This window comes from Watersipora subatra, chromosome 4, assembly GCF_963576615.1.
Source record: "Watersipora subatra chromosome 4, tzWatSuba1.1, whole genome shotgun sequence".
Taxonomy (NCBI): Eukaryota; Metazoa; Bryozoa; class Gymnolaemata; order Cheilostomatida; family Watersiporidae; genus Watersipora; species Watersipora subatra.
This window is the reverse complement of record NC_088711.1, coordinates 21,593,157-21,620,685: the sequence shown is the minus strand read 5'-3', so window position 1 is coordinate 21,620,685 and position 27,529 is coordinate 21,593,157. Positions and strand designations below refer to the sequence as shown.

The following is a 27,529-nucleotide window of genomic DNA, read 5'->3' as shown; positions in this document are numbered from 1 at the left end:
TTCATGCCAAAAATCACAATGCTCTCACAATTGTTGTCTTGTTCACAGTCGGGCTCCGTGTAGCCAATGTAACAAGCACAGATATATCCTGGGTCCACATTGGTACATTTTCGGTTGTCTCCATCACACTTGCCGGGTAATAAACATTCATTGATATCTACACAGTCTTCGCCAACCCTTGTGTATGATTCATTGCACAAGCAATTAAATGAACCTGAAGCAGAAAGTACAAGTAATAATGTAGCAAGTTGTTCTATACTTGGCAGGGCTATTAGGAAACACAAAGACAATTACACAGAACTCTAGCATCTAAAGAATGTTAGCCATCTAGCAGTTGCATTATCTGGAAGATACCTGCAGTCATACCCAGCATTTTAAGCTTGCTGGAGGTGGTTTGATGCCATTGCCTTTACAATCGTAATCTCATTATCCTTTAACCAGAACACAATAAAATTTCTGGTTACAAAATGACTTAGTCAACAGATTAGTACAGTACCTTCAGTGTTCTCACAGAATTCATGATCCCTTGAACAATATCCTGAAAGTTCACATTCATTTATATCAACACATGAGTAGGTCCCATCTTCTTCAGTGAGGTTGTAGCCTGTGTTACACTCTCTATCACATCGGTAAAGAGGCTCTTCATTTATACAAGTCTACATTTATAAGTATACAAATTTGATTATACATTATACACTACCTATTATTCTTATTTATAGCTAGCACTTAATGGAGATTTGCGACAGACTAACAATTTTTTCAAATAAATACAGTAGTATTTCAAGTAGATCATTAAAACTCGGCCATATTAAGATGTTTGGAGATCCAACATAGTCGTCAAATTACTGTTGCATTTGGCCTATAGAATTTGTTGCAAAGCAACCAATGGTATTAACCCAACACTATTAGAGAGGTCACCTCACTAGGTTGTTTTCATAACATATTTAAACAGCACAAGTTTAGCATAAAATGCTTATTGCAAATACAATTTAATACATATTTGTCACAAATCTTATGTCACAGATCTTATCAATCGCATTATTTGTCCTGCTTACTGATAAAAGACCATGAATATAGTTATCGTATATACATGTCTACAAAACAAGAGCGAAGCAGGCTTTGAGAGATGTATCGGGTTATGTCTTACCTCGTTTCCATTTACCAAGGTTGAACAGTTGTTAGTGGTTGTATTTGCACATTCATCAATATCTTGACATTCAATGTCTCCATCACCAAAGTAGAATGGCTCACAGACACATACATGTGAGCCAATTGTATTCTCACAGATGGTGTGCTCTACTGGGCAGGCATCGACTTTTTCCAAACCTTCGATAAAATAATTGTATTAAAAAAGCTTGATAAAGTTACATGGCAAATGTTATGTAATTTTCATAGCCAGTGAGTATAAGTTGAAATATTGAAATATTATTTCAACTGATTACATGTATGAAAAGATTTCTAGTCATAAAAACAAACAAAAATATATAGAATCAATATCTGCAATGCTTTGCAGTACAATAACTTAGCTCACATTCGTCTATATCGACACATGAGTAGGTCCCATCTTCCTCAGTGAGGTTGTAGCCTGTGTTACACTCTCTATCACATCGGTAAAGAGGCTCTTCATTTATACAAGTCTACATTCATAAACATACAAACTTGAGTTATGACAAATGTGACATGTGTGTATGAAGCTTTGGTATTTTGGATAAAACCCTTGGTGTTGATCATTAATTCTATTTATGTAACTGATTTATTTTGGGGTGATATATTTATAGATCAGTCTAGAGCAAGAATAACTTTGCTATGCCATATTCGACTTTTCATGTTGTAGCTCAATTGGAATAGTGCACTTGTTAGTTTAGCAACAAACAATTGTACGATTGCCGACCTCCCACTGCAAATGCACATGAGCTACTTTCTTTCGTTTTCTTTGTTTAAAATTTGCTGAATAATTAAAGAAATTTATTAAAAATTTTCTTTGTTTAAACATGCAAAATTCCCTAGAGCAAATGAACCTTTATAGATATCTTTTACACAGCACAAAAATATCAATAGCCGAAATGTTTTCATTATAAAGAAACACCAACTAAAAAGACATCAGTGCTAAATACAATACTATAATACTAGATACTGAATATAATACATTCAGTAGAATATAATATTAGTTGCTGATTGTGTTGACACTGATAAAAAGCAAAGCATATAATTATCATGAATATCTACTAGACAGAGGTGAAACAGGCTTTGAGAGATGTATTGGATCATGTCTTACCTCGTTTCCATTTACCAGAGTTGAACAGTTGTTAGTGGCTGGATCTGCACATTCATCAATATCTCGACATTCAATGTTTCCATCACCAATGTAGAATTCTTCACAGACACATATATATGAGCCAATCGTATTCACACAAACGGCGTGCTCAACTGGGCAAGGATTGGCCACTTCTAAACCTGTACGAAAAACATTTAACTTTGCTGTGTTTTTTGTTGTTGTACATGCTTGTAATTAATGTTATTCTTGGACAGACCAGATGCTGTTCTAAGAGTAACTTTTGATGAGAATAATAAAAAGCCCTGAGGATAGAGATGAACAAGACAGTAGTTAGATTTTGCAAGACCAGAAACATTCATGAAAACACACCAACTGCAGATAATCACATAGATTTTAATAATTTGAAGATACAGCCGCACTTGTAGCTTAGCTATAAAAGTAATGCTGCTTTGTTCAAAAATAATATTCCCTCACCATTGATGATGACTAATTAATACAAAAGAGTGTAATATTACATACATTCGTTGTCATCCGAGCAGCCAGTACCATTTACTTTGCCATCACCATAATAACCGACTTGACAGAAACACCCATATCCTGGCACTTTGTCTTGACAAGTGGCTAAGGGCATTTCGCAGTCGTGCTCACCAAATGCACACTCGTTTATGTCTGCAAATTAAGAAAGGTTTGTATGCTATCGTAAGCTTGACTATTTTAACAAAGTTTAGATAATCGTAGAATCGTCCAGCTTTTTGACAAACTGTAGAGCAGGGGTCAGCAACCTTGTCCATTCAAAGAGCCATTTGGACCCGTTTTCCGCAGGAAAGAATGCAGTGGAAGCCACAAACCCCCTTTGATATTTTAAATTAAAAAAATACTACATGTAATGTTTTTGTTTAGCTTTTAATGCTTTTATACCATGTTTACACCATAAAACGAAAAAAGTGTGGCATGTGTAATGATTTGACTGCTGAGAAAACAAAATTACACTTTTGCAAAGAACAGTAAGGTAGCTAATAATAACTTGAACGTGACCTGAAAATATTACGTTGTTTTCCAGGTTACTTTCAAGAAAAATTGCAACTTCATGTTTAATTCAGTCTCTGATTTTCTGCACAATTTCAGTCTTATTTTTAAAGTCCATGAACAGATGCTCAGAATCTTAACAAATGATTCTTTTATATAATCTCCGTTGGTGAACGTCTTTCCATGCCGGACTATTTCTTGAGCGGCCACAAAACTAGCATATGTAGTTGAATTTGCAGACTTCACCCACTTCTTGAAATGATTTTTGCACAAATTAGCCTTACGAATGAGTTCCGAAATGGCCCTTTTTCTCTCATTTCTCTCTGAATATTTCTGAATTCTGTATTCTGAAAGTGTCTTGCGACATTTGACTTTTTGTTGTGTGCAAATTTCTCATTACATATTAAGCAAACTGGTGAACCAGTTTCATCAGCAGTGAAAACAAACGAATCAGCCCACATGTTCTATTTTCCTCTGTCACTTTTCTTTTTTAGTATTCGCCTTAGTTTGCCTACTTGGGGTAAAAAAATCAAGAAGTTTTGTGCCAGCTGGTGTAATTTTGGCGGTTTTATTGGCGCATAAATAATGATGCATAACAAGCGACAATGTTTGATTTATCACCATAATTACAATTTTTTAAATTATATTACAAAATCTAGCGATAGAATTTCTATATTTTTATTAATTGCTTGGCATATGGTAAAAAAAAGAAAAAAAATCCAAAGTAAGAGGGAGCCGCAGCGAAAGGATGAAAAAGCCGCATGCGGCTCTTGAGCCGGGGTTGCCGATTTCTGCTGTAGAGTAAAATATAGACCCTCAAATGATAATAAAAGATTTTAAATATGGAATACCTGCGTTTTACAGAATAGATTTCAGCATATGCGATTTTAACGTGTCATATCAAATCTATTACAATAAAAAACTCTGGTTTTATGAGGGGTAAGTTCTTTGAAGATCATGGATACAACATGTACTGATGCAAGAGTTAACATCAAGCTCATTTTTTAATAATTTGTTTAAAAGCCAATTTTTTTACCATTACCTATTTTTTAATTTGTGATTCTCAAATGTGCTGTTTCAATTTCAAATGTGCCATTGCACTCATACTTTCAGTTTCAGTAAATCTGTAAAAGCTAAATGCTTTTCAAGAGGACAATTGTATTATCTGGAGTAGGAATTGCCTCTACATTCTCTCTCCGTTTGGTCATACAAAGTATCAGACAAAGAAAGTCTGATATCTCATTTTACGTTTGTACCAGTAGCGAGTGGTACCAGTATTGTCCATCACACTTTGAATACAACGAGCTTCTGCCGCAACAGTAACATTTTTTTTATACACAATTTGATGTACTCACTGTCTATTTTTTCTACGAATTTATTTCAACTACACAAAAACACTTTTCTCAAGATATGGAAGTTTAAAAATTAGAATGGTAAATGTTGTATATGTTAAATAGAAATAGGTTTTCTATGCAAAGACTATTTTATTACTGATGACTACGTAATAGAACATGAAACAGCTGCTAACAACCATTTGACGAACCTTCAAAAGGTAATTACTACGTACACAGAAACAGTTCGGGTTAGTGAATGCATCAAAATTTTGTTCATGTATGACCATAAGTTAAACATTTTTTTGGAAGCAACAGGTAACTGTAACATTCAAATCTTAAAGCCTATAAAAGCGCTTGCTATTTGACAAAGCAGACACTACATATAGAAGATTGTGAGATAAAAAAGGGAATGTTTCTTGCAATATTCTGGCCAGACTAGACACACTTTAATGACAAAAATGTCTATGCAAATGTGCTAGCAAGTACTCTATGGTATTAGAAACCAAACTTGTAAACAACCTGGTGATTTAGCGATTTGAAACAATATCTATAGATATTTAAAGGAAAGACTCACTTGAACAAACAAACCCATCTCCAGTATAACCTTCCAAGCAGCGACACGTGAAGGAGCCATCTGTGTTCACACATTCGGCATATTGAGAGCACGGCTGTGTTGTTACGCATTCATCGATATCTTGGCACATCTCAGTTTGATTGACCAAGACAGCGAAGAAGCCATCGGCGCAGTCACATCGATATGATCCCGGTGTATCAAAACACTGCAAACAATAAAGATAATGAATCAAGTTTTTTAACGTTTCAATTTTTAACTAGAACTAGCTAGCAAGCTAAAAGATTATAAGTTTCAGCATTACAGATCACGCTGTGAAAAATTTGGGAATGTCCTCAGTCACCCGTTTGTCAAACTTGTTGATGGAAAACTAATTTGTGCAATTAGCAAGCAAAGTACAGTAGACGCCCCTACAATGTAATTAATCCATTCCTAGACTAATTACGTTATACAGAATTAACGTTGTAAAAAGCATAAAATATACATAATATATATCAATGGTATAAGGGGAGATTACTCATCCTACAGACTCTATGAATCTACGCCAAAAGCAGTCTGTAGCTTGAGTAATATATATATATGTATATATATATGTGTGTATATATATATATATATATATATATATATACATCTCAGTGTCTATCTTTGTGACATTTAGTGCAACCATGTCTGTTTATAGCGATTACAATCTAGCACTGAAAAATCCGTATCACAGAGACTTGGATCTCAGAACCTCCCTTTCACAAGGCGGCAAGATTACCCCTTAAGCTAGTCGACATAGAATAGATTTATTGGGCAGATAGTCATTATGTGGGTTGAAATACGCATAGCGGCTCTGTGTTACACGCAACATCACCAAAGCTTGCTCTTACAGCTCTCATTAGTAAGTTTAGCAATACGTATACTAGCTTACTCAAATTAGCCAATGGCAAATACATTACCTGCCACTGTTTGTAAGCTGTTTTTACCACCCATGCAACTCTGGATATTTGGCTAGTATATATATTATACACTTAGTCAGACAGCCAACAATGCGTCAACAATAGACACTCAACAACGAGCCTAAATATGCACAATATATTTATATAAATTGCGTATAATATACACATACAATATATTATACACAGTGCACCTCGGGTTTCAATGTTCCTGTTAATTGGTATTTTTTGTCCTACGATGTCACGCATGATGTTTTTTTTGTCCCCGCCATACAAAATTTTTTTCGTTAATTTTCATGAGTTGTTTACATCAATAACAATCAATTCTCTTGTTGTTCAACTCCAAAACTTTTTGCATTTTTTTCGTTAAAAATGAAAGCAACATCGTAAAAATATTTAATAACTGACTCAAGCTAATAGTGGTTCCTTGTTTAACGCGGTCTTGATACTTCGGAGTACATGTATATAAAAACGGTTTACATTTAAGATGGTAGTTGAACAACTAGCTTTAGGCCCAAGGTTACATTTAGCAAGCAAAACTTTTGAAATTTGTGCTAAATGCAATGCGTAAAAGTTTTCCTCGGCCAAAAAATATTTTTGGATGTTAATATCGGCTAATTCAGCAGTGCACAAAAAAGTTGAGGTCAGAAGATATTGTAGAAAGTATTGAACAACCAGAAGATGTTCGTTTCATCGAAAGCAACAATCAGAGTGCAGCTATCCGAGCAAAAGATGCAAATATTATTGTTATAAAAATGTTAATTTTTGTTTTAACTACATTAATTTTTGTTTTTTTATGTAATATAAGTATGGTTCGTTTATGTCCCTTGTTCATGAATATATATTGACCTCTAATTGACCGCCACCACAGAGAAAGGGTTGAAAAAATAGAGCGCATGGCATTCAATTAGAATGTTTACGGTATATATTATACACTTATGCGAGCAACCACGACAAGTGCATGATAGATGAAGACATGTTGGAATGTATAGCACTAGTTGACAAGTATAACTGCATACATTAAAATTTTCAGGGCATGTGTTGTTGAAGATGCACTCATCCAAGTTGTCCATGCATTGGTCACCTGACCAGCCAGGTCGGCAATCTGTACATCCAATAATGTGATCACACCTGTCAGCACGGTCGGCGCAGTGGCATGGTTGTATACAGCGCTCCCCGTACGTTCCAGAACACTCTGCAATGGCATAGCAACTGGTCAGGTCATATATTGCACATATAAAACAACCGCCTTAAAAAGCTTGCAAGAAAAATAGGAGTAGGATAAGTATTGAAAGAGCTGGTGAACACATACTCTCACAGCTGAATCCAGACTCTGACACATTATAACCGATACTACAGTTACACTTGTAACCATTCAGTAGATCTTCACATTGAGCTCCTGTTGATGTGACACACGCATTGTCATCCGGGTTTAGGCACTCATTAAAATCTGTAAAAAATATATTTCTTAAAGGAGAAGGCAACTCTTCAGAAATAAGACGTGCGATATGAAATACAAGTTTTACTAATGTGTGCACAGAAATATATGAAGCTATTATGATAACCAACCTATACAAGTAGAGTTGTCCGCTGGATCCACCATCTTGTCTCGAGGACAAACACAAACTTCACTCCCATCTGTGTTGTTTGCGCAAGTATAGCTGCAATTATACTCTCCCCCGCACAATGAGCCTGTAAATATTAGGAATTATACTTTTGTCAGAGTTTATTTGTAAAACCACACATAGACGCTGCAGACTATATACCACAAATAAGTGAACCAGTGGTGCCTCAGTACAACAAAAGTCAGAAACTGGGAGAAATAATTAGCAAGTCTAAGTCTAGTCATAAAATAATGCTGCTTGTCAGGTTCTTAAAATGAGATTTAAACTAAACCTACCTGACGCAACCATAACTTCACAAGTGACATTATCCTCCTTAAGGCTGGCACCAGAAAAGCAGGAGCACTCGAAAGAGCCATTCGTATTATGACAGATATCACTGCATGTGTCCGCATTTGCAATACACTCGTCTACAGCAGACAAGTCAACACTGGAACATTTTCTTGTTTTTAAAGGAAGTGCAACAAAAGATTTGAATAGGTTCATGCGGTAACTTTTTTTTATGCTTAGATTTATGCCAAAACCATTGTTATTAGGGTGATGGTATGCTGAAACCCTGATGACAATGGATTTGAATTGCTGAGTATGCAATACTTCATATACGCATATACAGCAAAAAATTAGCCTTTCCTTACATTTGTAGCGCAGGTAAAAGTGAGATATTTTGCAACTGATCTCATTTGATATTTAAATAAGCTTGATAAAAACAAAACAAAAATTCAAGCAATATCAAACATCGCTGACTTTTGAGTCGCTTCAGCAGTGGTCCACTATAGCTCGTATTGATATACGCCAGCAGCCCTCCATAAACTTAGTAGAATACATTTGAAGAATTAGGTGTAATAAAATCTCACTCATAGTTACATCAGTGATAAGACTTGGTTTTATGACAAATGTAAAAACTCTCCAAAACCTTTGGACAACAGAAAATGATGCAGTAAAAATGTGTTTTGTAAAGCATCGAGGCATGTAGTCAGCTGTGTAAATATGTAGTTGGCAACATAACTACTTTGCAACTTGGCAACATAATTACTGTTTGCGCACGACTCTGCTGTATGATTACTAGGAAACCACTACTTTTGATTAAAGTGAAGTTGTCTGCCCAGTGACCAGTCCTAACACAGACTTGTAAAATGGGCAAACTACTGCTGTCTACATGTTTTACAAAAACTTAGACTTTATTTTCTCATGAAACAATTTATGATCATTTGGTACACTTACAAATGAAGTACAGGTAGTACAGGTAGTAGTAAAAAGTACAACAAAGTAGTACTTAACTGTACAAACTAGTACAGGCTAATGAACATCGCAAAATACTGTGGTTATAGCTATTTAGTATGCTATAGATATCTACTTGTCTAACTAAAAAATGAATTCTATAAAATACATGCTATAGAGAAAATATTATTACTAAGCTTTTTTTCTTTATTCAAGACTTTTACAAAAATTTTATGAGAGAATAATATTTGTCGCAACAAATCTCATCACTAATATAAATATGGCTGCGCTGTTATTCTGCCTAACTCTTAAACAGCGCATAGTAAAAGAGTTCAAGTCTATAGTATGATGTTGCCTATCAATACATGCATTAGTAAATTACTACAACAATAATATGAAAGTCGGAAATATTTAATGATGCTTAAATCTTTTTATTTTTCATCAAACTTGTTAAAATATTACAAAAGAAATAAGATGCAAAATATCTTATTTTTAGCAAACATGAAAATAGCCCCTTTTACAAATTTTAGCTTAATATACTTATACAGACAAATTGCATTGGAAGTAATAACAATGGATAGTTAGCAAGGTTTTAACAAGACGAACTGTGAGAGACAAGTTTATAGTTGACTGACATAAATCCATAGACCTATCAACTATACTAATAGTTAATAGGTCTATAAATCCATAGACCTATCAACTATACTGATAGTTAATAGGTCTATAAATCCATAGACCTATCAACTATACTAATAGTTCATAGGTCTATAAATCCATAGACCTATCAACTATACTAATAGTTAATAGGTCTATGCATAAATCAAACAATAGAAACTTTATTGTTGCATACAGTTTGTAAAATTATTATATCATACCTCCATTAAATTATGGACTATGAAGAGTTAAAGCAAATACCATGCAGCAGATATACATGTATAATAAATGCTTACCTATGTCAATACAAGTTTCGTTCTCTTTGGTATAGCCCTGGGGACAATTGCAGTAAAAGCTTCCAACAGTGTTGATGCAAAGAACATTGCTGAAACAAGTGTGCTCATCATTTGCGCACTCATCATAGTCTGAAATATTATACAAAAGTGTCTTGAAGTAATGTACTATTATACTATCACACTATACTATATTATTATCAATACATATTACAAGTAGTGAGTGACTCAAGATTCAGAGGCAACAAGTCAAATGTTGATGTCAGCATAACTGTGATGTCAGCATAACTGTGATGTCAACATAACCGAATCCCCCAAAACGACAGCATCCATACCATTTCCATAAGACAACGATCCCTTCAGTTAGCCACCAACCACAAAAACCAATGGTGACCATTGACCAATGGTGACCATTGGTCAATGGTGACCATTGGTCAATGGTGACCATTGGTCAATGGTGACCATTGACGAACTTAATGACTCTTCACACCAAAAAGTCACTCACTATAACGTTCTTCCAAAAGTCCATAAATCATGAGTCAATCATGATAAGCAATGTAAATATAGAAGAAAATCAATCAGTAAAACTAGTGTTTATTGTTCAATTTGATAAACACGCATGCGTTTTTGATCAAGTTGACTATATAATATTCAAGACTAGATCCACTACACATGCCTTAATCAATCTCTGGAAAGCTGGCATAAAATCATTGTTTTACCAAAGCAGTCTGTTATCCATCATGTCATGCGCAGCACCTTGCTGGTTTACATATTCATCAGAAAGAGATATAGAAAAGCTAGAAAGGTCACAAAGACTTTGTTTGAGAATGAATATGCCGTATAAGGAAAATTCTGACCAGCGTTTGGAGGCACTTAAGCTCGATGAACTTTCGGCATATCTGAATTTCTACTGTCTAAACTCTAAAGTAACCTAACAGTCTCCCAAGTACCCAACCACCCACGTCATAGTCACATTCACTGATCACACCAGACATAAACATCTTGCCTGCCCTATATCTAAAACATCCGTATATCATAAGAATGTATTTATTGAATTCCCATGTTATTTTATTCATATTTTATTTAAATGTATTTATTTTATTTTATTTTATTTTTGAAGACGACTATAATAATATAATATTATATAATAATATAGTACAGGAGAAAAAACATCTAATGAAGTTTTCTGCCATATTAACTAAACGGAGAGTGATACAAAAGGATTCGCTAAAGGACTAATTGGTAACCTAATTGGTCAACAAGTTTCAATCAACAATACTACTAGAAGTAACTGCATGGCCAGTCTAAATTAAAAAAAAACTCATAACCAGTAAAGAAACAAATGTTACAAACCGAAACATTCGTCGTCGCTTAGCTTGATGAAACCCTCTAAACACGTGATGTTTTCACACTCAAATGACTGGCCTGTCATCTCCTCAATCTCTGCCTCAACATCCGTGCAGTTCACATTTCGGCAAGGGCTATCTTTACAGCCATCTATGTCGTCTTCACATCTTTCACCTGGTAAAAATGGTTCACATGATTTATGGTATACGAATAAGTCTATGGCCTCGTACTGATGTAAGAAACAATTAAATTATACACATATCTGGTTGTGTGAGGTGCTTTGATCTCAAGCTTTACTATAACATGAGCCTTGCTCACCAGTCCGACGCCACAGTTGAATGTTGGTAAAAGCATTGCAGCGTAAGGGATTCGAACTCGTGAACGGAATCGTACACCCGGACTGACCATCCACATTTCAGTGTATCAAAATAGTGGTGTACATTCTTATCGTTTGTGCTGTATTGGTACACCTGAAAATTCCTCAAAGCACTCTAAACTACCAGGGCACTAGTCTCAAATAATTCAAAAAGCTGTTTTTCTATTTTAAAAGACCAACTGCCACAACACAATGCAAAAGGTTCTATTTAAACGGTAAGTATGGAAGAGAATGTACACCTGATCATGGCCCTGTTGATTAAGACAAAATTAATGTTTGTGAAAAAAATTGAGCCACACAAAAATACTATAATGTTGATAATAGTCCTGGTTATTACCTTCCCAGCCTAGGTCACAAATACACTGAACTATATGGTAGAGTACAGTAATAGTTCCACCGGGAGCAAGTTGACTGAAGTTCTGTGGAGACCCATGAACACAGTCTGGACTGATACGAAAGTCGACATTAAGTTCAGAAGAAGTAGTTTGGCGGCTGTCCACTGAATCAGTTTTGACAGCAAACATGCTACAAAATTTACAAGCAGCTATAAGAAAACTTTGTTTTGACAACAGCTAATAACTAGCGTTAAAAAAAGTTTTGTAAAATTAATAAAAGTTAATCAAGAATACATTATTATTGTTATACATTATTATTATTACAATGTTATTATTGCTAAACAATAAACTCTCCTCTACTTAGAAGCACTTATCAAGACACTGCCACAAGGTCACACAAAAGTTCTACAGAAGATACTGCAACCATCCATATTCAACGTTTAGTGGCACAACTACTACCAACAGCTTAAGTTACAACTCACCTAAGTGTAACTGGAGTAAAATCAATAGGACTCCAGGTCATCATCCAGGTGTTATCCATATGAACAACGTGAGCTCCCTCAGGCATACTAGTCACATTCAGTGTCACTGTACCGTTTTGACCTTCTTGGTTGCCATACGTGTACATGACTGTCACATTGTTGTTAATGCTTGCATTTATTGTTGCTGGTCCTTCCACAAACGGTGGTACATTATCTAGAGGGAGAACAGCTCATAGATAAGCTAAATGCCCAATGAAGTTGCAGGAGAGCAAGATGATAAAATACATAAACAGGAAAGTACTCCAGCATCTTAAATTACTTATTTTAAAATACCGAACACAAAAAATATATCACAAAACAATACACGAGTATATATATACATGTACTAGCTGTGCTACCCGGCGTTGCCCGGGTAATAAAAAATTCTTTAGTCAGAAAATTGATTTGTATTCAACATATAATAACATTTGCCATTCTAACTTTCAAACTACATATCATGAGAGAAGTGTTAGTTGAAATAATTTATTAAAAAATAAAAACCACTGTAAAAGTTTTTAAACTTAGTCAAACAACTTTTAAATTCATATTTCCTCATATCATGCGGAGGCGTCACAACGCGTAGCTGCATCGGTAAAATAATCAACATGCGCTATAGCTATATCTATAGCCGAATTGCAGACAAATATACGACGTACGACGTACTTTGAGAAATATATATACATACATAAGGTATATATATATAGGTATATACCCTACATAACATGTTCTGCAATAAGTTTCAATTAAGTTAACCAATGAAGATAAAAACCTGTATAGAATGAGTTGAGGCATCTGATTGTCAGATGGTTAATATGAAGCATGACAAATGGTTACGAAAAATGGTTTGACAAGAAACACTTACTTAACTCCATTACATTAGCTATGACCGTTTCAAACACCGCTTTAGTACTCATGCCGAGTTCTGTGGAGTTGGTGGCAACAGCATCGTAGATGCAAAGTACGTCATCGTTACACGCAGCTTTTATGTCAGCATCAACTTCGTCTTGGTTCAAATAGATCGGCTGAAAGTTTCTATTTGTATAGGTTTCTGTATTCCAACCTTTGCCTCGATACCAGAATATTGACTCCTCTTGAGTTATCCTCCCTGCAGATATAGAGTGATAGTGAAACAAATCAATAAAGCATTTGATTGACATTACTTTATGTTGTGTAACTACCTTTAAACCAGATGAATGAAAATGACACCAAATGACAAAATTTAATGCACCGTTGACAAGTTTTCTAGTCATGGATAAAACTTTGAAATTCATATTTACCGTTTTTATATCGCAACAATGTTATTCTAATTGTTAATTCTAGAGCTTTTCAAATTCTGCTAAATCCTCTATCTGCTCAACAATTTTATTGAACTTGCTCTCATCATGGAACTCCAGCTCTATTTACTATAAGCAATTGATCTTAAGTAGAGTAGCCTATGTTTAAAAACAATTTTGATAAAAATATGAGTAATATAAACTATGAGGTATATAATAAAATAAAACTCAAATATACATAAAATATATTGCAGTTTTTTTTTAGTAAAATTAATGTTATGTTCTTAACAATACATAGTAATTGATTATGATATTGAAGATAATTTAGTGACATACTGTAGTTGAAACAAACCCATTTCGTAAAATTATGCAGCTAATAGCGTTATTCAAACTAGGTTGAGTCGATTTAGTGTAGACAGTTAGTTGATACACCTTTGCTCATGAGTCAATAAGCACATAGAAAGAAGTCAATATTTACTGAATTAGCAAAATAGCCTGAGTGAGCACTCACATGATTCTCCAAACTGTTCATGTATGACCTGCGCAGTACATTCATTAGGAGCACAGACTATGGTACCATTGGCATTGGTAATATCGTTGGATTGGTCACCATCAAAGATTCCAAGCAATCCATTTGTCGTTCCATTGGCTGAATCAGGTACTAGTGACTCGATATTCAGTGTAGTCAGGCTTATAGAGAATGTGAAGGAGTAACCTGTAGCATGGACGAACAAAAATATAATGTCAAATGATGACGCAGCAGCTTGCTATTAAATAGTCTGTTCATAACAGAATAACCTGTTTTAGATGACAAACAAATTATTGCACAGGTTTGAGCAACCATAGCAGTATAAATAAAGTAAGGAAGCAAGTATGCGCGTTTGATACTAAGAAAATTTGTTAAAATTTTTTCTGGAGTAAAATTATCGGCTCACAACAACGAATTTTCAACTTTAAGCACTTATTATTAAAACACAATAAAGACTAACTAGCTCTTACATTAACATATTTGAACGCGCATTTCTGGAACACGAATTAATGTAAAATATGTTGCTTTTGCTAAATAACAACTACAACAATTCATCATTTAAAATATTAAACCAATTGGTAATAGTTTCTGATGTATTAATGATAACTAGATAAGTTCCCATGAACTTGAAATACAGATGCGGACACAAAAGTAGCAAAAAGGAAAATATAAAATACATCCAACTAAAGGGAACAAAAGGACATAAACACAGAATAGCGAAAAATCAATTACAAAAAGGTTTGCGATAGAAAGATTGCAAAGTTACCATACCGGTATTGAAAACTACACTGATTGAACCATTTTCCTTTCTGATGATGCCCCCGTTGAACTTAATAGTAGCATTGGACACTGTCTCATCAAGCGATGGTGTGAGAGAGATCTCATTTTGGTATACGATAAAGTCTAAAATACAATAAAAGCACTTTGGCTATTTTAACAAGAAATAATAGTTATTGTATATGCAGATATACAATCCTATAGTATGCCTTCTAATAGTACAATATATATTGCGTTTACGACCTGTCTATGAAATAATAAAAACTGTTAAAGAGCAAGGAGCCATGTTATCTTTCCCGATAATGCTTCAACATCTTCATCCTACTATTTGCTGTGCAAATGTCAAAAAAAGGAGATGTTCGACTCAGCATGTTTAATGATGGAATTCTGAGTTTACAGGGAGGTTTGCATGCAGCGATACAGAGAAATGGCATCCCAAAGTTGTTGAATTATGTGTAAAACTGCTTCTTTTCAAAAACAAAACACAAGATTGTTAACATCTGTAGACAAGGCAAAATATTTTTAGGCATCCATTCAGAGGAGGCTGACTTTTCTGTTAGTAGGAGTAGGATTTTGCGCTGAACATTTTTATAGCTCTACCAATCCGGAGCAAAGTGTTCATCAAATTGGCCCAACATTCTGCATTTTGGATGTAATACAAATGCAAAAGAATAATGATAGCTTTTTTGAGCTTATGACTATACATAATGACGGCATGCTCATCTTGGGAGCCTGTTATATTTGAGAATGCTTTCTAAATGGCATAAAATTGCTCCTGTTAAATCAATCTGCATAACATTGTCAATGCAAAAAAAATTATTTGTCACAACCAAAAAGCACAGAGCAGGGGTAGTTTAATGACAATTCTATATAGTCTACTTTGAGTCCGAAGGGAGCTGAAAAAATGAGCTAGACGGTCTAATTCAAAGGATTTTATGGTTTTTACCAGAAAAAGTAAAAAAAGAATTATGATGCTCACATTGAAAACTCTTTAATCATTATAAAGACACGTTAAAAATAGCTATTGCAAAAAACCCATTCAAATACCAACAAATCAAAAAGAGTTTAACATGAAAACTAAATTGCATTATTAGTTGAAACATTGCCTGACTTAGGGTAACCTTAGTGTCATGACTAATTCTGGTCCACAAAAGCTCTCTACTAGACATTGAAAGTTTTAAAAATGCTTCCTTTGTACTGGGGCGTGTAAGACATCTAGCATATCTATTCAAAGAGTTACTGATACTTGAAGATTTGTTGAAACTTTTGTGAGAAGATTTTAATCTTGCGTCAAATATAAAATTACTTTGTTCTAGAAACCAGAATGTTCTAGAAACCAGAATGTTCTAGAAACCAGAATGTTCTAGAAACCAGAATGTTCTAGAAACCAGAATGTTCTAGAAACCAGAATGTTCTAGAAACCAGAAGTTTCTAGAAACCAAAGTTTTTCTATTTAGTCGGTCACTTCGTTCATAATCTTTCTGGTCTGCACTATTATATGATAGTTTCTGGTCTGCACTGTTATATGATAGTTACTGGTCTGCACTGTTATACGTATGATAGTTTTTGGTCTACACTGTTATACGATAGTTTCTGGTCTGCACTGTTATACAATAGTTTCTGGTCTGCACTGTTATATGATAGTTTGAAAAACTTCCAAGATGGGAAAGAATATCACAGTCCTAAAAGTAATAGTCAGCGGATCAAATGAAACTTCAGTATGCAAGGCTTGAAGGTCTACTTGTTGCTGATAGTAGTCTTAAATGATGGCTACACAAATTTACATATTCAAGTTTTTTTTTCAAGTTTCTTGTTTTGTAGCATTTATCAGATGAAACAAAACTGAACAACCTTGCCAGTAATACATAACAGAAAGGACAAACTTCGCCTCACCAGTTCGGTTGTTGTTGAGCTCGACATGAATTCTATCACTAAGTTCATCAGGTGTCTCGCTCTGCATAGCCACAGCTTGAAACTGTGTCGCTTGAATCAATTCTCCAGATTCATCTAAAGTCTGCATCATCCTTGCCTGCAGCTTGAATTCTGTAGAGTTTATCAGCCAAAACTCTCCAACTGGATTGTAAGTGTAGTCAAATCCGTCCAAAGTGAAAATATGAGGATCTCCAAAGCCCATGGCTACAAAGCGTTTTACCTGGTTTAGCACAATGATGAAAAGGTTTCTGCAATAATTGCAAAAGTCACAGGTGCATTAATCTCCTTCACAGAACAAGATTTTCAGAAACAGAACATTTCAGTTGTCAGACTACAGCCTGTCTTATTAGCTATGTACAACCAAATAAATAATAATGAATATTTATGTAAAAGTAAGTTGTGATTAGTGAAATCAACCTTGATGCTCTTAGGCTGTTAATTTTAAACATTAATTATGCAGGTAATGCAGCCTGACAGCGAAGTCATTAGCACGCAAATATTCCTCAGCTAGTCGCTTAAGTTCTCGTCACTTGAAAAAAAGGCTCTAAATTCTCTGGTTTTCTAAAACATTGAGAAGAGTGAAAATGAAAAAAAAAACTCTAAATCATTTTTAGTGTTCGGCAGAAGGATGCAGAGCCTTTAAGGCAGCCTGAAATACCAAAATGGTAAATTGAACATGAGATTCAAGTTTTCTCCGCAGCATGTAGGTAACATGTTAAAAAATGACAATAAGGTTATAAATAAGATCTAGGTTCTTCATGTACAGTTTGATGCCATGTTTGAGCTGAGATCCTTAATGTTGAGTCAAAATAGGATGATGAGATGCTATCAATTTAATAACCATTGCCTACATTCTAGCACTAAAATCTACGCCTGTTAAAAACTGTCTCACACTAGTTATGATTTTAACAACAACATTGAACTTCATCCGTCAGTGTCATAATATTGTGGCTACAGAACAAGATATGATTGCGTATAGATGTAAAATGTTCAACTAATGGATATAGAGGACTATATGCTTACCTATCCAGGGTCGAAAATAGTTGAAACATGTTGGAACAGGTCGGCGCTCCCTGTAGATGTCGCAATGCTCGGAATATAGACAGCAGTTTTCAAAATGACGTTGATCATTACTTGCAAATAGCGCAGGCTCTAAATCTTTAAGATGTTGTGTGGGATAACCGGCATAAGAAGGATGGGTTATCAGCTGCCATGTGTTCAGGTCATAGCAACACATCTACGCATAAAATATTCATAAGTTGGTGCAAGTCATAATTGAAAGGATATATACTTAACAATATAAATAACAGCCAAGCAATTTGTGTAGAGTTGCTCTACAAGTGAACAACTATAACAGAAAGAGAATAAAAGGTGATTTTACAAACAAAAACGTGTGGTTCTTGAGAGAGCTTGTGGCAAAATAAAAAGAAAAGAAATATTTCTCAAATCTGCAATAGTTGAAAAATGCCAGACCTTGGAGTCATTGACAACAGAATATATATGTAGTCAGCCAAGTTTGATATTTTTCCAAGTTTTTTCATCTATTATGATTGACCAGAAGAACTGTCAATGAAAAATCCTTTAAAAAAATGAAATAAAATTATAACTATATCAAAAAAATAAATTTTCTCAAATTATACTTACTACAAGCTTATGGCAAGCTTTGAAACAAAGACGTACATAGGTACGCTAAAGAAAAAGGTACCACGAGCATGTTTTGCCTCTGCTGTACTTCATAGTGGTCATGGTAAGGCAGCTGCAAGCTTTTTAGGCTAGCTTACTCCAACCTCTACACTCAAATCACTGTAATTTATAGCACGCACACACAATCATTCGGCATGTTTTCGTAATACTTCAGAATATAATGAGAGCAGTAGGTTAATATTTACCTGATAAAATCCCCATCGTTGGACCAAAGTTGATGCGCAGCCAAAAGTTGAAGTGAAGAAATATCTTCTATCAATGAAGGCGAAGAAGAGATTGCATGGACATGGTTGGAAGAACAAAATGGAAAATGGAAAAGGGATCACCGGGGTAAATGTTGACCATTCAAGACAAGCAGCTGCGAAGGGATTGAAAGCCTTTGGTTCTGCGACTCTGAATACCCATCGTCCAGTAACATCTGCATCAGGGATCAATCGATTAAATTTACAAAATAAAACTTGCTTTGTTCACTGTATAGTACAAAAGGCCAAAATATACTCTGAACAAAATAGGTAATAAAAATCAGCATGTATTCTTTCTGTGCGAGCAGATAGGAGCATGGCCGCACACGCAAAATTTGGCATCTGTGCTCAACATATGCTTCTATGTGCATTCTTTTGACCAATACATAGACATGAATACATAGACATGAATACATAGACATGAATACATAGACATCAATATTATTGCATAAAAAACAAGTGTCTATAAAGCGTTGTAAAAAAGACATCGGTATGTATGTTTAGCCTACTAGCATGTAAGATGTAACCTGTAAGATCATAAACCTTGTTTTTCTACACTATCCAACAGAGCAGCTACAGTAGTAGCTGCTCTGTAGACTAGCTTCCCTGTATGAATAGGTAAAAACTAGGTTTATGATCAAGGTTATTGCTAGTAGCCAAAATAAACACTAAATCATCGCAAGAGAGTTTCTTTGAGAAACCTTTAACACAGAAGACTCATGAGACGGCATCTACGCCAAGAATATTGCAAATAAACAGACTTACTTGTATTAGATGGTTCCATCGATAGGGCAGCTATTTGACTTGTGCCAGAAAGGTAAATGCTGAAATCAGTGTCGAGGTTGTTGTAGCCCATGCCGATCTGTCGTACAATGTTATCAGGTCTAAGCTGGGTAAAATCTTCTCCCGCTGGGTAGACATGCATGAGAAAGGTAGAGAGTCCGTCGGTTACTACCACTGCCTGATATGTTGTGAACTGTAACGTCACAATTGATGATAACTATGACGCAGAAAACACATAGCTTATCGGGCGTGTAAGTGAATAGTTTTAGCTAAAACAAATGACATAGGATGAATTGAACTGTACACCAAATATTGCGTTTCAAAAGTTCTTAGTGTAAAATAATCGGGTACAGCCTTCGCTAAACATAATTTGATCATGAGCACACAATGAATCATCAACTAGAAACATTGGCAGACTGTCTAGGCTTAAGATGTACTACACTCCAAAAAGGCTATATATATGAAGCGTGATTGACATACCATCAGCACTACAAGATATGTTTCAATCAATTTTATGACTATAGTACATGCTGGTATCTGCAATTGAAAAGAATTTGTGAGCTAAAAACGCAGGCTTTGGCATACGAAAGTGACACAAACCTCTGCAAATGGGCCATCCGGTGAGTACCATTGGTGTGGAAACGGTACACTTCGATGCCATGTAGCCACAAATCCGTAGACAGGCATGAAATCCAGTCCTGTGAGTAGCTCTGAAGCACTAAGCATGAGTTTTATGACTGACAGGACACTACGACTCTCATCTGCCTTGTCAGAATCAGTGTCTAAGAGACTGAATGAACTCCGACACAGCATTGTTCTGCAAAGCCAGAGATTTTGAAATTTGAATTAAGAGTACACAGAAAAATGGTAGTTTAGTTGAAGCATGGCAACATACTTTTTTGCGTACGCTTTTCTGTTTCTCTCTTTTACAAATATTAAAAATAATATATATACATACTATATTATACTCTATAAATAAAGACCGCCAACAGATATAGATCAGTTTTATACCTTGATCAAAATTTGCGTTAACTCCTACTAATAATACAAGGAAACTAATTTGTTTACTATCTACAGAAAGAAATTGATATAAAAAATTGTGACTTTCGTTAAAATTAAATTTTCAATTGAATTGAAAAAAATGATTTGAAAGAACATTATTGAGAATTATTCAACTAAAATGACTCAAACAGTACTTAGAAGCCATGTCATCTTGGAGTGTGACCTTACCCGGCATAGTTACCACGGAAATCTTGTGGAAACCAAAAAGGTGCGGAAATTGGAGTTGTTGTTGTCTCAATATTGCTTGGAAACTTTCCGACAACTGGTGTACCAAACGTTATAATTCCATTGGTCGATGTCTGAAACGATACAATGCTAGTGGTTTACAAAACTCTACCCTAATACTATGCATTTCCAACCTTCAAATGGTGCAAATATGTTGGTCAACAGAATAATTATTTTACCTTGTATTAGACAAACTAGAAGCTAAATCTATTTGTTTTTATTTATTCTGTTAAATGATTACTTATTATTTTTGTTAAATGCAATATCCATTACGTAACAGCCCAAAATGAACAGAAAAGAGAAGAATTCATATTGTTAACGTAACAGCAACATGATTGTCCGGAGTTGAACACTTCTGCTCGACGGAGATATTGTCTCCACCTGTCATATATTCTGATAAAAGATTCTCCCTAACTTTGTCTCCTTGACTTTAAACTGTTGCTAGCAACCAGTTGTTATAAGAATAAATCTCCGGCGTAGCATCTACTTCTTTTTAACATATGAGTTAATATAATGATTCTGCCTCGGAAGTAAAAGGGCTTTTGTTGATGATTGCACTCATTGGAATGCTATTGTGCATAGAATTGGTCACCATACAAATATGATGCTAGTCATAAGCACAATAGAAAAGCTTTCAGAGTTTTAAAAAGACGTGTAGCTGTGCTATGACATTTGAGGTCAGTGGATTTGCGTCATGGCATCTTCATCACTAAGAACTCTTGTGTATACACACATGTAAACATCAGGTATACATCTAGTCAAATACTCACATGCATCCACATACACACACATATACATACCCGTACGTACAAGTACACGTACACACACATGCACAATAGTTGAGAGCTGAACAATTACAATTACTTTTACTGTATTTATTTTCATTTGCTTCCTTCTAATTGGCACATGTAGTTGTTTATAACACATGTAAAATTAAGTAAACATGTTGTATGCCCTATTCAATTGTTTTGGTGGTCAGCAATCTTTGGTATACAAGGTTTAGCCAGCCTCGTGTTCGCTGCCGCTGAACAGCTTGCTAAAAAATGGTTCACACTATATCGCCGTAATTCGGCGTTGATGCCACAATACTTCGGCGATCATCGTTGATAACCATGTTCGCACTATCCCAAACCCATCCGCGTTTACATCAGGAAACACTCCGTGACATTTGTCTTTTTAAATTTTCGCGAAGAAACTTCTTTGTTTTCGCATGCGGGAATCAAAAACTAGTCCCGCAGCAACTTTCATAAACGGATATGAATAGATCACGCTATCCACGACCATGAATTACTATCGCTGAAATGGCTCACATTTGAAAAGCGGTCGTCGTTGCTCGGGGAAGCATCGAGAAAGTTTGACAGCCGCAAACTTTCCTGACGAGTCAGCGATGCTTCGTCGATGACATCAATTTACGGTTCACATCAGCGACGACCAATGACAACGCCGAGAAACGGCGATATAGTGTGAACCAGCCTTTAGGGAAAAACTAAAAAGTTAGTAACATCTCAACTGAGCCTTAATCTCAGCTTACACAGGACAAGCTGTAACAGCTATGGCATTACATAGTCAGTTTAATAAAGCATACCTATATCTATAAAACTATTTATTCTACTACAAGCTTGCCTAAAATTTTTGTCTGCTAACGCCAGGGAGGTCTTTGGAGTAGTACCAGAGTAGACTTATGTACCTAAAGATGACACAGTTCTATGGACAGTACTAATGCAATTAGTCATTTGTAATATACAAAATCATTGGAGGAAGCTTTTTTGTATGAGGACATAATTCTTTTCCTATGAAGATCTGCGGAATGTTTGAGACATCGACCATTATGAATACCAGCTGAAGCAAATAGATAAACAAGTCTAGCGTGCTTCGTTATCACGTCAGATATAATCTGTTCAAGCGCTAAGAAAATTCTTTTATTGTGCAACGAGATATATTCAGAGAAACTCAATACCTTCATACGCTAAATATTTTATCTCGAAACAGAACGCTGTTATGAAAGCCTATCTCTATAGAATGACTAGGTTGATCGCGTAGTCACTGGTCGGCGAGCTTGGTACTAAATAGAATGTATATTACAAATTAGCATTAGATATTTCTAGCTAAAACCGTGCATCACTAGATGTAAACCACCTTGGCTAACTAAACCATAACTCTCAGCCATGCATTTTTAACTACATTAGTAGTAGTGCCAAAAAACTACTACTTTAGAAATCTCTACAATATTAAAACAAAAGAATTAGTGAATCTTTATCCGCTAATGATTATCGTGAGTTCATGCTAAAGCCTAAAAAGTGCAAGTAGCAATGCAGAAGTGATATTAAAAAATATTTAGATTAGTAAATATAGTTAAAACTATATAGTTAGCATAAGTTGTAAAGAATTACTGTTTAGCATTTACTGACAACCTAAACAAGGGTCTTCAATTCAGGAATTAACACTGCGTGTGAATAGACAGCACACACATTTGCTTTTCATGTCAAGAGGAGTTTTGCACGAAATTCACAAAAGCTAGCAAACACCGAAGTAGACCTATTCAAAAATGACACACTCATATTCTGATTACATTACTATAGGGTAAGTCAAGATATGCGCAATAGTATTCATTAGATCAGTTCAAGGCTTTGCTCTTTGGTTCTATTAATGGAGATTTATAAAAAGCCCCAACTGTGCCATTTGCAGATGTAAAGCTTTGAAATTGAGATGCTTTTAGTGGTTTAATGGTGTCACAAGTGAATGTAAGTATTTAACAACAAAACAATGATTAAACTGTGTTCTGATAGATTGTCTTGCTACTAAAATATTATCTGTCGAATCTAAACGACACCTCCAACCATACATATTGGTTGATAATTCAGTTTGGCGCCTAATTATATAGTTTTACAAAAAGTAATGAAAAGTGTGAACAAACCATTTAAACAGGAAAGGCCGGTTTCTAGAGAGCCTCATAGACCTAGAACAAGTTCATATGATCCAATCATGAAGCTCAATAGTTGAACTTGTCACACTGAATTAAATTAGTCACGAGCTGCTCATCCCTGAAGGGTGTGCCTAGTTACCACCTTTAAATCAGTAATAGTAAAATTGATTTTTTTGTGACAGCAGACTGTGTGACGACATTTGTTTCAAGTCAACATGATTATAACTACCTATTCTCTTAGTGCAGCGGACAATACTTAACAGGCTGAACGCCTTGTAACTAGAGAATGTTCTTCTTGTCCTCTTCCCTATGGATTTAAGCATGAATTAAATTTTAGTTTTCCATTGTAAAAATCGATATTTTTAAATTTTTTCAACAACAAAGTGGTCACTGCAAATATAGTAGCTTACATAAAGTTTTGTATAGAAGTTGTCTCCATATGGTAGTCCATCAGGAAGTACACTCGCCGAGACAACTGTTTCAAATGATACATCAACTACCCCGCTGGTGCATGCTGAAGGATCTAGTAATGTGTCGGGAGCCAACAGAAGGGCTGCAAAAAGGAAAGGAAGCAGACAATAAGATGGTAAAACATGCTAGATAAACAAGACAGGCCAGTTGGGATGGCTGCAAAATCACATAAAGTGTCTATTTTGATTAAGAGATCTGAAACATATCAGAACACTAAATACTTTTCTTCACAAACGAAAAAAAGAAGAATACAATGTTTTAGTTAAATGCTATAGCATGAATGCAACAAATGCATCTTGTTGCGAATGGTGGAAGGAGGACAAAGCCAGTCAATGACACATTCGAAACAAATGACAACCTAAACCCTGTTATTTAGCGAAACTCTAGCACTGACCGATAAGTTCTTTAAATGAATGTTGGCGTATCAATGCTGGCTAACAACTACACCCACAATTTAATGGTACACAAAGGAAAAAGACTCTCCTATTAATATGGTTACAAGGAACGCCCATGAACATATCAGCTAGCAGAGCTGTGTGAGTGAGATAGGACTATTCTTATTGTAAATGTGAAGCACGGCGGATCGACACGCCTCGGCTTGTTTTCTATTGCAACAACGTAGTGTCGTTATTATTCTATTTCTTTAGGCTACAAAATAATGCATCTTGACTGCGACTAAAAACAAAACACCACACGTGGAAATTAGTAAAACCGTGGGATGAATTACACACCAACTTTATTCTCATACCCAAAATAGCCGACTATGGTCGATTTGGCATTTACTAAATGGTCAGCATGCCCTACATGCATTCTAAAAATATTTTCTTTTTGCATGACACCCTCTATGACATAGCCTATCTAGCTTCCACACGAGCAGTCCACCTACTCGTGTTATATGTAGATGGTATAGATTGTCATAATTTGCATGAATAGTGATAGATAAAGTAATTTTTCTTTGAAGGAATATTTGTGATCGATTAGGTTAGCATGGTATAATTCGAAAAGAATAAACTGAACAAATTCATCACTCCTATAACTTGAACACAGCTTCCTAAATAATTGAAGTGATGTAGCGTGATTTGCAAAAAATTTCAAGCCTTATCATAAACACGAACTTGAGCAGTCATCTTCGCTGGTCGCTCCTAATCCAGGAGTGACCTCGCCCTCTGGACAAAGCAAGCAAGCTTGCTGATTTTCTAGTGGCTGGTAAGTTCCGACTGGACAGTCGCGACACATTTCCTGGTCATCAGTTGGTTGCTGTCCCACTGGGCACTGCCCTAAAAAGTGGTTATAGTCATAAAACAAGCAGTCGAGGAACTTATTTGTCATTATTAAATATGCGATGCAAACTATACAAAGCTAATTAATTCTCTTGAGAAAATTTCTAACTCCATGGCTTACATATAAACCATAAATTTATTTAAATGTTGAGAAATTTGTTGGTTTGTGATAGCAAAGCAATATGAACAACATGAATGACAAAACGATGAACGACAAAAAACAATGTAGCGAGAAAACACAGCCGTTTGCTAAAAACTGTCGCAAATAAATAAGATGCAAACATTACATTTCGTCATGTATTTAACGCCATTTGCATCAAAGTATGAAACTTTTTTAGAAACTCAAACTAATCCCTTATTAGTTTATTCTTTACAAAAAAATATCTGCTTTAAAAATTCATTGAAGCATGACAATAAGGTGAGATGTTGTCGTTGGGCGTGTCTTCTTGGCCTGGCCATGAACACATCGAATCACTAGGTTCACTGAGCATAGCTATGCAACAAGCATTGATCAGAACAACCAATAACTTCTAGCTCTGTGGGCACATTATATGGGTAGGACAAATAAAGGGAGTTTTTTCTAGAGCATCAATAAAAGAATGCAGTACAATTGCTGGCTGGAGTAAACACCACTGGCAACAATGCCCGACGAACAAAATGCTTATATGTTGTGTAGGTGTATTGTTTGAACGCAGCCGGCATAGCCCTTTCTGTTGATCATACCAACACACAAAAGTTGGTAAGCATTCACGCATAAATCGCCATATGAAATATTCTAAAACTACCACATAATTTTAAAAACTGACCGAGTTGATTTTTCCAGTTTTAACAAAAATTAAAACCATCTAAACTTTTGTTAAGTCGAAGAGTACCAGATCACAGATACCTTTTATCAGAATAGTAAAGACTACAAGCACTAAACGCTGGGAAAAAGTGGTGATGTTGGTAACCTTTTAATATGCTTTCACAACCAGTCGAGAAGCAGTTATAGACTTAGAGTATGAATGGGCATGGCAAGATAACTCCATGCTTTCTGCTTACTAAAACCAGACACTCAGGGTTTTATACTATCTGCCTAATTGCAGCAAGCACAAATGCTGAAAAATGTTTCACTTCCGATAACTAGCCACAATCAGCTGGTAATTATATTACCTACTGAGGTGTACAACAACAAACCAGCAGAAAAATCTATTTCCTTACTCTTAAAAACTATTGCTATCAGAACAATTGATGAATTACTAAAACATTGCCTAACAGCATTTTAGATACTGAAAGCTTCTCAACAGTGTAAGTGTGACATAGGTAACATGTAATGTAGTTTTGATACTCACTCAAGCATGTGTATCCATCTCCGGCATAGTCAGTATTACATGTACACTGATAGACCCCATCAGCATTTTCACAGAAAGCAAATTCAGAGCAGACTACTTGACTTTGCTGTAGATCACCAGCAGGACAAGAAAAGTTGGTAGAGCAGGTACTGTCAAGCCACGTGTCTCCAATCTGTGTTATACTAATTGTATTAGCTAAGTACTCAAGTTTATAAATTCAAGAGATGTCAAAGGTTTTCAGACAAAATCTGTTCAAAAGAATCAACGTATTATGTGTTTTCTGTATGATTCATATTTACTACAAGCAGTGTGAACAATTAAATTTGGATACAAGATGCAAAGCTTTGCTGAATTTCCAAAATTGAATTACTCTTCGTGAAGAGTTTTATCAATGCTGTTTAGTATTAACGGAGTGATATCCAATGTTCTGATTAACACTACTTGAAGGCGGGTCTGTAGCATAAAACAAACATCTACTGGATACAA

General features: G+C 35.3%; 2 protein-coding genes across 2 annotated transcripts in view; both read right to left on the bottom strand.

Annotated features, from left to right (window-relative positions):
* The window catches only part of LOC137393112 (mucin-like protein), a 25,786-nt gene extending 5,924 nt beyond the window's left edge, over positions 1-19,862 (bottom strand). Inside the window, exons 1-22 of the mRNA XM_068079529.1 lie at positions 19,734-19,862; positions 18,912-19,144; positions 18,046-18,259; positions 16,984-17,226; positions 15,085-15,216; positions 14,296-14,499; positions 13,373-13,615; positions 12,472-12,685; positions 11,992-12,179; positions 11,285-11,452; positions 9,935-10,063; positions 8,045-8,176; positions 7,714-7,836; positions 7,457-7,594; positions 7,164-7,339; positions 5,210-5,414; positions 2,795-2,944; positions 2,276-2,454; positions 1,532-1,637; positions 1,148-1,326; positions 497-656; positions 29-214 (exon numbers count right to left, since the gene is read on the bottom strand). Coding sequence (XP_067935630.1) covers positions 29-214; positions 497-656; positions 1,148-1,326; positions 1,532-1,637; positions 2,276-2,454; positions 2,795-2,944; positions 5,210-5,414; positions 7,164-7,339; positions 7,457-7,594; positions 7,714-7,836; positions 8,045-8,176; positions 9,935-10,063; positions 11,285-11,452; positions 11,992-12,179; positions 12,472-12,685; positions 13,373-13,615; positions 14,296-14,499; positions 15,085-15,216; positions 16,984-17,226; positions 18,046-18,259; positions 18,912-19,144; positions 19,734-19,824 — 3,793 coding nt within the window. The 5' untranslated portion in view covers positions 19,825-19,862. The remainder of the gene's footprint in view (positions 1-28; positions 215-496; positions 657-1,147; positions 1,327-1,531; positions 1,638-2,275; positions 2,455-2,794; positions 2,945-5,209; positions 5,415-7,163; positions 7,340-7,456; positions 7,595-7,713; positions 7,837-8,044; positions 8,177-9,934; positions 10,064-11,284; positions 11,453-11,991; positions 12,180-12,471; positions 12,686-13,372; positions 13,616-14,295; positions 14,500-15,084; positions 15,217-16,983; positions 17,227-18,045; positions 18,260-18,911; positions 19,145-19,733) is intronic.
* Positions 19,853-27,529, bottom strand: part of LOC137394040 (zonadhesin-like) — a 25,942-nt gene continuing 18,265 nt past the window's right edge. The window contains exons 9-14 of the mRNA XM_068080757.1: positions 27,044-27,215; positions 25,548-25,709; positions 24,372-24,514; positions 20,982-21,112; positions 20,352-20,568; positions 19,853-20,020 (exon numbers count right to left, since the gene is read on the bottom strand). Of these exons, the coding sequence (XP_067936858.1) occupies positions 19,853-20,020; positions 20,352-20,568; positions 20,982-21,112; positions 24,372-24,514; positions 25,548-25,709; positions 27,044-27,215 (993 nt within the window). The remainder of the gene's footprint in view (positions 20,021-20,351; positions 20,569-20,981; positions 21,113-24,371; positions 24,515-25,547; positions 25,710-27,043; positions 27,216-27,529) is intronic.